The following is a 14,225-nucleotide window of genomic DNA, read 5'->3' as shown; positions in this document are numbered from 1 at the left end:
TGTGTTTTGGAGGAGAATTACAAGTCATGCACCATACCCCGCGAAAGAGCTGTAAACAAATCAAGACGCCTTCAGGTAGGACGCAAACTACGTGACGCAAGAGTATATTTCAGCCTTTAGAAAGAAAATACTGGTGAGGTGAAATGAGGAGGTGCATTTATCAGATTACCAGGCAGCACAGAGTCGCTAGTATCGCTCCGGCTGTCAGTGGAGAACTTAAAAATTCAACTGAGGGAATCCAAGTCGTGTTCAAGGGGCTCTACTTTGGTCACGTCTGTTTTTAGTTTTACTTCAAAAGCAAAACGGACCACACTGCCACTTTGACCTTTATGTAATGAATGTAATGTTTTGTACCCAAACGTGAAAATAAACAATACAAGCCAATCCTGTTTGGGACTAAATTGAGCGTTTATGTTAACTGTAGTGTAGGACAGACCGGCACCAAATACAGCACATTAAAGGGTAACTGCACTTTTTATACAATTTTGCCTATCGTTCACAATCTTTATAAGGGGTTAGGGTTAGACAAGACAAAATATTTTTTTTCTTGTGCATTCTAACATTCAAAAATCGACTTGTTCTAGGTGGCTAGCAATTCAGCTAATGAGAGCAATCAATTCTACCTCTAAATAACTTTAAAATGCATTCAAAAACCGCCAACAATACTTTGTTTATATTCCGTAACCTGTGTAATAATCAAACTGTAGCGACATTGTTATTGTAAGAGCGAACCCTGAGGAACTCTTTCTATCATAGTAACACATTGGCGTGCTTCGGTATTAGCCGTAAAAGCTAACTATGGCAAGAGATAAGATAGCTTCTACGTCAAGGCGAAACACGTTTGCACAACACTGCGATAGAACACCAATCTGTACTAGGGTTGTCTCGATACCAATATTTTGGTACCACAAAAAATGGCATTATTGGCTTTAGTTTAACAAAAAAAATGTTAGGATACATTAAACATATGTTTTTTATTGCAATCAAAGAACAATTTTGTCCTTAAATAAAATAGTGAACATACTGGACAACTTGTCTTTTAGTAGTATATTATGTCCTATCTACACTTCTGTTAAAATGTAAATGTAATAAACACTTATTCTTCTGTTGTTTGGATACTTTACATTAGTTTTGGATGATACCACAAATTTAGGTATCGGTCCGATACCAAGTAGTTACAGGGTCATTCATTGGTCATAATTTACGTTTTTGTGTGTCCGGGGACGTATTTCCTGAGTTTATGAATATAATATGAATTTTTTTTTAAAGAAAAAAGATTTTGTGACGATAAAAAATATTGATGACTAAATACGCTCTTGTACTTGGTATCATTACAGTGGGTGTCAGCTGTAGATCCACCCATGGCATTTGTTTACATTGTGATGCCGGTGAGCTATTGTATCCTCCTACGGTGTGTAGTGAAGCATGTTTAGCTATTCCTCGTCCTGCAGGGATGATACTTGTAAGAAACTTACTTTATTTGTCGCCATGGAGGCAAGGATTACCGTATTTTTCGGAGTTAAGTCGCACCGGAGTATAAGTCGCACCTGCCAAAAACGCATAATAAAGAAGGAAAAAAACATATAAGTCGCACTGGAGTATAAGTCGCATTTTTGGGGGAAATTTATTTGATAAAACCCAACACCAAGAATAGACCTTTGAAAGGCAATTTAAAATAAATAAAGAATAGTGAACAACAGGCTGAATAAGTGTACGTTATATGAGGCATAAATAACCAACTGAGAATGTGCCTGGTATGTTAACGTAACATATGGTAAGAGTCATTCAAATAACTATAACATATAGAACATGCTATACGTTTACCAAACAATCTGTCACTCCTAATCGCTAAATCCCATGAAATCGTATATGTCTAGTCTCTTACGTGAATGAGCTAAGTAATATTATTTGATATTTTATGGTAATGTGTTAATCATTTCACACATAAGTCGCTCCTGAGTTTAAGTCGCACCCCCGGCCAAACTATGAAAAAAACTGCGACTTATAGTCCGAAAAATACGGTAGCGATTTAGAAGAAGCTAAAACACAGCCGATTGCGGATGGACATTAGCCGCTAACTCGCTAGCCATGTTTTAAAGCACCTCTTCCTGTGGCCGTTTCAGTGTTATAACTTCACCTTTATCGTTAGTTTTTAAGCCAAAATACATCCATTCTCCCTTTTCTGTCTACACACTGTGTCTGCTTGTAAGTAATTTGTGATGGTGCGCTGCCGAACATGCTCCTCTGCTCGTAAAACCAACAGTGTCTCGACAACGCCTGTAAAAAATAAAAAATATGGCAAATCGGTACTTTTCAAAAAGAGTATAGTACCGTTTTTGATTCATTAGTACCGCGATACTATACTAGTACCGGTATACCGTACAACCCTAATCTGTACTGACTGAAAACATCAACAATCATATCATAATGTCTGTAAAGTATTAACCCAGTGTAGTTGTAATGACACGCATGGCGTGCTGCGTGTATCATGATCAATATAAGGTGTGACTCACTCGACAGATGTTCGTCCGGACGTTTTCTGTTGATTTTGGGTAAGCACGCCATTTTGGTCAATATAGCTTGTCTCCAAAATCCACATTTGCAGCTTCGAGTGACTTTCCCCTCACTCTCCTGGCTTCCGTCTGCTCCAATGTTTCACCCTCTTCTTTGTGCTCGCTTCTATAAGCAGTATTTCATCCTCAATATATTTAGCTTAAAAAATATAAAGTTATAAATTCACATTTGTCCAAAAATAGTCATATTTATTGTCTGTTACCAAGTCTGACATGATTAGAAAACACAAGAGTGTTTGATTCCGGAAGTAGGAACACAAGTTGTTGCCAAAAGTCAATGTGCGCTGCTATGGAAACAAAAATCAATGCGTGGAAGAAATATATCCTGAACATGATTAAAATGATCAAAATACGGTAAATATTGAACATATTACATAATGCTATGAACGTGTCTGTTATTACATTATATATACAAACCCTGTTTCCATATGAGTTGGGAAATTGTGTTAGATGTAAATATAAACGGAATACAATGATTTGCAAATCCTTTTCAACCCATATTCAATTGAATGCACTACAAAGACAAGATATTTGATGTTCAAACTCATAAACTTTATTTTTTGCAAATAATAATTAACTTAGAATTTTATGGCTGAAACACGTGCCAAAGTAGTTGGGAAAGGGCATGTTCACCACTGTGTTACATGCCCTTTCCTTTTAACAACACTCAGTAAACGTTTGGGAACTGAGGAGACACATTTTTTAAGCTTCTCAGGTGGAAATCTTTCCCATTCTTGCTTGATGTACAGCTTAAGTTGTTCAACAGTCCGGGGGTCTCCGTTGTGGTATTTTAGGCTTCATAATGCGCCACACATATACAATGGGAGACAGGTCTGGACTATAGGCAGGCCAGTCCAGTACCCGCACGTTGATGTAACACGAAGCCATGTTGATGTAACACGTGGCTTGGCATTGTCTTGCTGAAATAAGCAGAGGCGTCCATGGTAACGTTGCTTGGATGGCAACATATGTTGCTCCAAAACCTGTATGTACCTTTCAGCATTAATGGTGCCTTCACAGATGTGTAAGTTACCCATTTCTTGGGCACGAATACACCCCCATACCATCACAGATGCTGGCTTTTCAACTTTGCGCCTATAACAATCCGGATGGTTCTTTTCCTTTTTGGTCCGGAGGACACGACGTCCACAGTTTCCAAAAACAATTTGAAATGTGGACTCGTCAGACCACAGAACACTTTTCCACTTTGCATCAGTCCATCTTAGATGAGCTCAGGCCCAGCGAAGCAGACGGCATTTCTGGGTGTTGTTGATAAAACGGTTTTCGCCTTGCATAGGAGAGTTTTAATTTGCACTTACAGATGTAGCGACCAACTGTAGTTACTGACAGTGGGTTTCTGAAGTGTTCTTGAGCCCATGTGGTGATATCATTTACACAATGATGTCGCTTGTTGATGCAGTACAGCCTGAGGGATCGAAGGTCACGGGCTTAGCTGCTTACGTGCAGTGATTTCTCCATATTCTCTGAACCCTTTGATGATATTACAGACCGTAGATGGTGAAATCCCTAAATTCCTTGCAATAGCTGGTTGAGAAAGGTTTTTCTTAAACTGTTCAACAATTTGCTCACGTATTTGTTGACAAAGTGGTGACCCTCGCCCCATCCTTGTTTGTGAATGACTGAGCATTTCATGGAATCTACTTTTATACCCAATCATGGCACCCACCTGTTCCCAATTTGCCTGTTCACCTGTGGCATGTTCCGAATAAGTGTTTGATGAGCATTCCTCAATGTTATCAGTATTTATTGCCACCTTTCCCAACTTTGTCACGTGTTGCTGGCATCAAATTCTAAAGTTAAGGATTATTTGAAAAAAAAAAAATGTTTATGAGTTTGAACATCAAATATGTTGTCTTTGTAGCATATTCAACTGAATATGGGTTGAAAATGATTTGCAAATCATTGTATTTTGTTTATATTTACATCTAACACAATTTCCCAACTCATATGGAAACGGGGTTTGTATATACTTGCAGTGTGTAAATAACACGCAGGGTTTTGACGTTGTTTTAGAGGGCTTTCAAGGCTACAACGGTGACTCACATGAGACGCATCTTTCAAGATTAAAAAAAAAAGACGTGTGTAGTCTTGTCCCTCATAATGATAGTGAACAATAGACAACATTTCAACAAAAAAATGCAGTTCCCCTTTAAAGGCCAGAGGTTTTGCTTTACTACTGGCGAAGAAAGCTAGCAGAGGTCAGATGTTCAGCTTTGTTTATGCGTCTTGTGTTTTTAATTCATCAACATTCCGACGGCAGCATCAGGCTCTTTTCAATTTTCTGAGGCACATACATACATGCAATCCTCTAATGGAGCACTGGGGGCAGTGTTTTCAAATGAATTGCTTTGCCTAGCAACCATGACACCTGTCAACTATTAAGTTTCATAGCTTCTTGTGTCGTTGGCGAACAATGACAACCAAAGAGACGGTGAGCTAATGTCGGTGAGATCTATTGTAGATTTTTTTTTTTTTTTTTTTACCAGAGGTAATGATGGTAAATAATAAAAATACATCAAAAAGATTATTGGTTGAAAAGAGTCATGTATGTTTAACTACTGTATTTATGCTTCCAGGCTTATGATTTAACTTTTTTTTGGATGATTTTCTTCTGCTTTCAGTCAGGTGTTGCTATGCAGGGTTTCCCGCAGCGCTTTGTTGTTAAGGCGGCCGCCTTAACAACAAAGAGCCACCGCCTAAAACTAAAGTCTTAACAAGCTGCTCAGCTTAGTTCTGCTTCTGCCTCTGTCAGTACGTCTCTGTAGCACCCAGCATTGTCCCACTCACAGAACCAACTGATTGGTTACACAGCCAATCAGCAGTGTGTATTCAGAACGCTTGTAACAGCCAATCAGCAGTGCGCATTCAGAGCGCATGTAGCAGCCAATCAGCAGTGCGTATTCAGAGCGCTTGTAACAGCCAATCAGCAGTGCGTATTCAGAGCGCATGGAGTCAGTGCTCCGGCGGTGGGGCGAGCAGAAAGGTGTTTAGCAGATAAGGCTGCGGACTCTTCCCAAATTATAATAAACACCTCCCAGTCAACTACTAGTAACATCACTATGAGCCCGTTGACGTTCTAGAAACATAAGCGGCAGCTCAGCTCGCCCGCAGTCCTTGAGGTGAAGGCTAATTAGCTTTTAGCGTAACGTTAGCTCACTGTGCAGTGTGTGTGTGTTACGGACAGCAAAGTCCCGTCAGTCTGAGAGAAAGACAAGCATTATTGACCTACCGTTAACAACTAAGTTATTTCACTTTACCTTTTTCTATGTTGATTGAGCTGTGTTGAAGCAGCAAAAAAACGACAATATGTTAAATGAAGAGTTTCCTGAAGCTACTTCAACGCAGTCTGTAGTCTATTGCCCCCCCCCCCCCCCCCCCCCCCAGGCTGTGGTGGCAGCGTTGTGATGGCGACAGGCCGAGTTACACCGATCCTTACACCCACCCACCCCCTTCCCCGGTCTGTCCGCCGGAGAGACACCAGCTTAACTAACATATTTTCTGGGGGAAACACTGCTATGCATCGCCTGGTAACAATCACATTTGGTTACATCATCGGGCGGCGATTACACTTTGTCTCACTTGGGACTAGGGTCCGCCCTAGATCCATCTTTCAGGTGGTTTTCGGTCCTGGACCCTATTAACGCTTGACTAAACAAACTACACGTCGCCAACTGAAGCCCAAGCACAGTCAGCCTATCTGATGACCTTTTTACCATAGTGTCAACGTAAGGCCTCGACTAGTATCCCTTTTTACTTCCTTTAAAATGCCAACCAACAGCACGGGGGCTCCGACCTAAAAAAAGCAGTATATGAGAGCTACTACAACCACCTTTTACTAATACTAATCATTGTGTTTGACAACCTTATTCTGTGTGCCTTGAGTGAAGCTCTGTTTGCATTTTTTACTTTACTGCACTTTACTACATGATTCTTGAACCCTCCCTGAGATAACAAAACACATTCCTGGCATCAAGTGACAACTTCGCCTGTTTTCAAATTCGGACTGGGCGATATATCGATATATCGCGGGTTTGTCTCTGTGCGATATAGAAAATGACTATATCGTGATATTCGAGTATACGTTCTCAGGCAGTTGCTTTTAGCTGCGGGGCATTAAACTGCATGCGTTTCTAACCTCTTTCCTGTCCCTCCTTCTCACAGAGACTTAAAACAAGCGCACCTTCTTACATACGTCACATACTGTCACGTGAGCAACGTCACACACTCCCGCTGAGCAGCCAGGTAGCGACATGGTAACGTTAGCTGTGATGCTAACAGCTAACGGTGTGGTTTGAGTGGTAATACGAGAAAAAGAAGGTGCGAATCTGGTAACAAATGGAGGAATAATTAATTCCCAAGAAAAACAGCACGGGGTCCATCGTCTGACGGCGGTTTGGCTTCAAGCGGGAATATGTCTTTACATGTCAACATCTCCATTCGGTGCCACACCAACTAAATGCCAAAGCAACTATTTCCACATCAACACCGTAGGACATACACTATTTGATATGCAGCTCATTTATATGTGACACTTATTGAAATATATTGTGTGTCATCATGCACAAAAGTGCGCTTTATTTGTTTTAAACTATTGTAGTTGTGTTCTGTACAAAAAGTGCACTTTAATTTAGTGTTGTTTAGAAACGTCGTCTTAGTGACATCATGCACAAAAGTGCACTTATAGCTTATTTTAAAATGTCTCTGACAATCTTGCACTTTCTGTTTTGGAAATGACATGAATGTTTGTGCCACTGCTTAATAACTGTTTAATAAATACAGTTTTGGTAAATTGACTTAGTTGGGAGTTCCCTCTCTGCATGAAAGTTTAAAATGAGCATATATTAATGCAGTATGAACAAGAATGTTTTAATGTAGACCAGTGGTTCTTAACCTTGTTGGAGGTACCGAACCCCACCAGTTTCATATGCGCATTCACCGAACCCTTCTTTAGTTTTTCAAATTCAAGACAAAGTTATATGTTTTTGGTAACACTTTAGTATGGGGAACCTATTCTAAGTAACAAAGACTTAATTTACAGTGTTTTGGACATTAGGGCAGGGGTCGGCAACCCGCGGCTCTAGAGCCGCATGCGGCTCTTTAGCGGCACCCTAGTGGCTCTCTGGAGCTTTTTCAAAAATGTATGAAAAATGGAAAAAGATGAGGGGAAAAAAATATATTTTTTGTTTTAATAAGGTTTCTGTAGGAGGACAAAAATGACACAAACCTCCCTAATTGTTATAAAGCACACTGTTTATATTAAACATGCTTCACTGATTCGAGTATTTGGAGAGCGCCGTTTTGTCCAACTAATTTTGGCGGTCCTTGAACTCACCGTAGTTTCTTTACATGTAAATGATAAATAAATGATAAATGGGTTATACTTGTATAGCGCTTTTCTACCTTCAAGGTACTCAAAGCGCTTTGACAGTATTACCACATTCACCCATTCACACACTGATGGCGGGAGCTGCCATGCAAGGCGCTAACCAGCAGCCATCAGGAGCAAGGGGGGGTGAAGTGTCATGCCCAAAGACACAACGGACGTGACTAGGATGGTAGAAGGTGGGGATTGAACCCCAGTAACCAGCAACACTCCGATTGCTGGCACAGCCACTCTACCAACTTATAACTTTCTCCGACTTTCTAGGACGTGTTTTATGCCACTTCTTTTTCTGTCTCATTTTGTCCACCAAACTTTTAACGCTGTGCATGAATGCACAAAGGTGAGATTTGTTGATGTTATTGACTTGTGTGGAGTGCTAATCGGGCATATTTGGTCACTGCATGACTGCAAGCTAATCGATGCTAACATGCTATTTAGGCTAGCTATATGTACATATTGCATCATTATGCCTCATTTGTTGGTATATTTGATCTCATTTAGTTTCCTTTAAGTCCTCTTAATTCAATTGATATCTCATGACACACTATCTGTATGTAATATGGCTTTTAATTTGTTTTTGTATTTTTGGTCCAATATGGCTCTTTCAACATTTTGGGTTGCCGACCCCTGCACTCGGGGAACATATTCTAAGTAACAAAGACTTAATTTAGAGTTATTTGGTTAGGGTTAGGGCCAGGGTTAGAGTTATAATAAGGCCATGCCGAATAAGGCATTAATAAGTACTTAATAATGACTAGTTAAGAGCCAATATGTTACTAATTTGCATGTTAATAAGCAACTAATTAATGGTGAATATGTTCCCCATACTAAAGTGTTACCATGTTTTATTACTGGTGCACAAAATGAACTGTGCATGAACATCACCTTGTTCAAAGAACAAAACCAACACAGTGCATAAACTCACAACAAATTACACACCTGCAAATCAGTGTGACTTCTGTTGCCGTATTCGTAATAGGCCGATAGGGAGAAGTTTTTATTTACACAATGAGTAGGGTGTGTCTTGACCTCCGCCGAACCCCTGAGCCTGACTCACCGAACACCCAGGTTAAGAACCACTGATGTAGACACATAGAATCATCATACTGCTGTGATTATATGCATCAAGTGTTCATTCAAGGCTAAGGCAAAATATCGAGATATATATCGTGTATCGCGATATGGCCTAAAAATATCGAGATATTAATAAAAGGCCATAAGCCCAGCCCTAGGGTCCGCCCTAGATCCATCTTTCAGGTGGTTGTCGGTCCTGGACCCCATTAACACTTGACTAAACAAACTACATGTCGCCAACTGAAGCCCAAGCAGAGTCAGCCTATCTGATGACCTTTTAACAATAGTGTCAACGTAAGACCTCGACTAGTATCCCTTTTTACTTCCTTTAAAATGCCAACCAACAGCACGGGGACTCCGACCCAAAAAAAGTAGAATAAGAGAGCTACCAGTCGACCCCAACCTTTTACTAATACTAATCATTCTGTTTGACAACCTTATCCTATATGCCTTGAGTGAAGCTCTGTTTGCATTTTTACTTTAGTGCACTTTACTACGTGACTCTTGAACCCTCCCTGAGATAACAAAACATATTCCTGTGACAACTTCGCCTGTTTTCAAATGTAAACATGCTTAACTTCCCAACTTTTTGATTGATTGATTGAAACATTTATTAGTAGATTGCACAGTTCAGTACATATTCCGTACAATTGACCACTAAATATTAGCACCCAAATAAGTTTTTCAACTTGTTTAAGTCGGGGTCCACGTAATCAATTCATGGTACAAATATATACTATCATCATAATACAGTCATCACACAAGTTAATCATCAGAGTATATACATTTAATTATTTACATTATTTACAATCCGGGGGGTGGGATGAGGAGGGTTTGGTTGATATCAGCACTTCAGTCATCAACAATTGCATCATCAGAGAAATGGGCATTGAAACAGTGTAGGACTGACTTGGTAGGATATGCACAGCGAGCAGAGAACATAGTGAGTTCAGATAGCATAAAAACAAGTAGTATTTTTCGGACTATAAGTCGCAGTTTTTTTTCATAGCTTGGCCGGGGGTGCGACTTATACTCAGGAGCGACTTGTGTGAAATTATTAACACATTACCATAAAATATCCAATATTATTTAGCTCATTCACGTAAGAGACTAGACGTATAAGATTTCATGGGATTTAGCGATAAGGAGTGACAGATTGTTTGGTAAACGTATAGCATGTTCTATATGTTATAGTTATTTGAATGACTCTTGCCATGATGTGTTGCGTTAACATTGTAGGGAACTCACATGGCTGACGTTCTTGTGACCCCAAGATGCAAGAACCAGGAGAGCGAAGAGGAGGTAAGACGAGTTTAATCTCATATAAACAGAAAATGAAGCAGTCTTGCCTAAACGTTCCAACATAGAATGTGATCATCGAGCACTGAGGAGTGCTCGAGACAAGGCATAAATACGGTGTGGACTAGGGATGTCCGATCCAGGTTTTTGCACTTCCGATCCGATACCGATATTGTTTTTGCATTTCCGATCCGATACCGATACTGACCAATACCGATACTGACCGATACTGGCCTATCCGAGCATGTATTAAAGTTTAAAGTTATTTAGCCTACTTAGTTGTCAGAATCATGTTGAAAAGGGTTTTAGTACTCTTGATAACAACTAGCCAGCTGAATTAGGGGAGTTTGAATAATACACAATTGTTGGTAACAAGAAACTGACCTGTTTATTCAAGGATAAACACAAAATAGACAAAATTATACATGACAAACAGAAATGGCATCATTGAACTAGGGCTGGGCGATATGGCCTTTTTTTAATATTGCGATATTTTAAGGCCATATTGCGATACATAATATATATCTCGATATTTTGCCTCAGCCTTGAATAAACACTTGATGCATATAATCACAGCAGTATGATGGTTCTATGTGTTTTGATTGATTGATTGAGACTTTTATTAGTAGGTTGCACAGTGAAGTACATATTCCGTACAATTGACCACTAAATGGTAACACCCCAATAAGTTTTTCAACTTGTTTAAGTCGGGGTCCACTTAAATTGATTCATGATACAGATATATACTATCATCATAATACAGTCATCACACAAGATAATCACATTGAATTATTTACATTATTTATAATCCAGGGTGTGGAGGGGGGCGCCGGATGTAAGTGTCAAAAAGACAGCCAAAAGAGTTTGATATGAGAATAAATCTAAAGTTAAAATATAGGGTAGAAATGCATCCATTTGCAGGAAATGTAGTCTTGATTTTCAACATTTTCTTTCAAGGCTTGCATGTCTACATTAAAACATTCTTCTTCATACTGCATTAATATATGCTACTTTTAAACTTTCATGCAGAGAAGGAAATCACAACAAAAAAAATCACTACAGTAATTTTTTCATACGGTGTTGATGTGGAAATTGTTGCCTGGCATTTTGATGGTGTGGGCGTGTGGCCCCGAATGGAGATAAGCGTCTTGACAGACGTCACAATATTTGAACAATGATGACGAAAACTGTTTTCTCTGTCGTGTTCGTGTGTCGAAAATTGTTATGCGCTTATTTTTTTATTTGATTTTGTGTGTGGCATAGATTTGCCGTGCGCAGAGGACGCTTGAGCAGGCGCGCACCTTAGCGGCTGCGCTAGCATCACAGCTAACGTTAGCCATGCTGCTACCTCTCTGCTGGGAGAGAGCGTATACGTATGTGACGTATGACGTGACAGTATGTGACGTGTGTAAGAAGGTGCGCTCGCTGTCTGTGAGAGGGAGACACAGGAAAGAGTGAGAAGAGCCTGTCGTGTAATGCCAGCAGCTAAAAGCAACTGCGTGAGATTCCACAGACCTGTGGATTTATTGAAGGTGTGCTGGAAAATGCGGAACGGAAATTACGGAGCAGCAGAAAAGTGGAATGTATTATTTAAATCGGTGCGTTGGAAAACACGGACCGGAATTTTTTTTTAAACTGGATCTGGATCGGCATTTTCCCAGGCCTTGCCGATACGCAATTTTTGGCAAATATCGGCAGCCGATCCGATCCAAATATCGGATCGGGACATCCCTAGTGTGGACCGGCTGCCAATCAACGGCAGGCGAGGGGAAAAACAGCGCTCCGTGGAAAACAGGAACTTTAACAAAATAAGAGCACTGATGGGAAGTAAATACAAAAACAAGGAAACAAACAGAAATGAAGTGACCGATCGTCACAAACATACCAGGCACGTTCTCGGTTGGTTATTTATGTGTCATATAACATACACTTATTCAGCCTGTTGTTCACTATTCTTTATTTACTTTAAATTGCCTTTCAAATGTCTATTCTTGGTGTTGGGTTTTATCAAATACATTTCCCCCAAAAAATGCGACTTATACTCCAGTGCGACTTATATGTTTTTTTTCCTTCTTTATTATGCATTTTCGGCCGGTGCGACTTATACTCCGAAAAATACGGTATATACATTAGAAATACATTTGATTATTTACATTTGGTTATTTACAATCCGGGGAGGTGGGAGGTGGAAGGCGGAGGGTGTTAGTCAAGGGTTGAAGTTGCCTGGAGGTGTTCTTTTAGTGCAGTTTTGAAGGAGCAACTACAGTTGCGATCGACCAATGCTACACACATGAGTTTGCCAGGGGAAGAATGCATGAAAATGAATTAATTTTAAAAAAGGATAGAAGGAGACGCAAACAGAGCTAACAGGCGTCATCATGTATCAACTTTGGCTGTGCTAAGCTAGCTCGGCGATTAAATGACACATCACTGAAACCTGATGAACGCTGCATTTTAACTATTGTTTTAATTCCGCGAAATGTGCCTTTAAATGACTCACAAGTTGCTGTCATAGCGTGACAAGCAAAGTAATGAGCGCGTTTTGAATCCATTCCCATAACATTCGTTGGGTGGTCAGTCTTTTTTTTTTTTAATTGAATATTTCAACCATTAAGCGAGTTAACAACCACCAGTGACAGCACGCTTTACCTCACTTAACTAGAGACGCTCTTTTAAAAAAAACGTGCAATTAAGCGAGTGGCAACCACCACTTTCACCGAGTGTTTGCGAGGCGACTATCCGCCGGGGAAGCCCCGAGAGCCGGCTGCCCGCTTCAGGAAAGTGCGAGGATACAGCGGCCTTCCGGTCTGCGGCTAACTTAAAATGGCGCTGAACGCTAGCTAGCTTGCAGCCGCCGTAAAGTAACACCGCAACAGCACAGGTACCACACCACCGCCACTCTCTTTGTGCACCCCACGGCGTACCTACCTTTGAATTTGAGGTCGGAGGGAGGGTCGAGGACGAGGATCTGATCCAACTTTGACATTTTTTTAGCCGAGGGAGGGGTGCGAGCGCGCGGGTTAGTGACAAGCGACCGACTGACTTCTCCACGACCGCCACTGAGCAAGGAAGACGCCTACAGCGGAGCGTGCGCGTTCACCCAACACCAGAGCGCGCACGTACGCAGGGCCCGGTCGTGCACTGTTGCGCGCCCCCGTGGCCACCTGATATGATTAGGGTGCGGTAACTCGATTAAAAATACAGATTACAGATACATAGGAAGCAAGTTTAGTCGGACTCGACAAAAACAGAATCAGATGAGAATCACGCTTGAGGAAAATAAAGTAAACACGTGCCGCTGACCTTCTAGGGATGTCCGATAATGACTTTTTTGCCAATATCCGATATTCCGATATTGTCCAACTCTTAATTACCGATACCGATATATACAGTCGTGGATTTAACACATTATCAGGCCCGGCCCTAACCAATCTGGCGCCCTAGGCAAGATTTTAGGTGGCGCCCCCCCACATCGGCAGTGAAGTGTATATACTCACAAGAACCCGAATAGCTTTGTCTTTGACCTTTTTTTTTTACTTACAACTATACCTAATATATAAAGGGGTGGAAAAGTGACGATTACCTGCAGGGCAAACATTAGCTAACCAGAAGGCAATAACAATGTAAACAAAAAACACCTGCTTAAAAGATCTAATACAAACATTTATATGCACGTACAACACTTAGAACTTTTAGCATATCAGTATGTGGAATTAAATTATGGAATGGATTAAGTAAAGAAGTTAAAAATTGTACTGATATGATCCAGTTTAAGAGGTTGTTCAAAATAATAGTGCTTACAGAGTACAAAGAAGAAGAATTATGAGAAATACTTTCAACCTTATTGAAAATAAGATATTCTTCATCTCAGTATG

General features: G+C 40.5%; 1 protein-coding gene across 1 annotated transcript in view; it reads right to left on the bottom strand.

Annotated features, from left to right (window-relative positions):
- The window catches only part of vapal (VAMP (vesicle-associated membrane protein)-associated protein A, like), a 36,885-nt gene extending 23,440 nt beyond the window's left edge, over nt 1–13,445 (bottom strand). Inside the window, exon 1 of the mRNA XM_061978904.2 lies at nt 13,279–13,445. Coding sequence (XP_061834888.1) covers nt 13,279–13,336 — 58 coding nt within the window. The 5' untranslated portion in view covers nt 13,337–13,445. The remainder of the gene's footprint in view (nt 1–13,278) is intronic.
- Nucleotides 13,446–14,225: the final 780 nt, after the last annotated feature.

This window comes from Nerophis lumbriciformis, linkage group LG19 (genome assembly GCF_033978685.3).
Source record: "Nerophis lumbriciformis linkage group LG19, RoL_Nlum_v2.1, whole genome shotgun sequence".
NCBI lineage: Eukaryota > Metazoa > Chordata > Actinopteri > Syngnathiformes > Syngnathidae > Nerophis > Nerophis lumbriciformis.
Note: the sequence above shows the minus strand (reverse complement) of the source record. Positions and strands in the feature narration are given on the sequence as shown.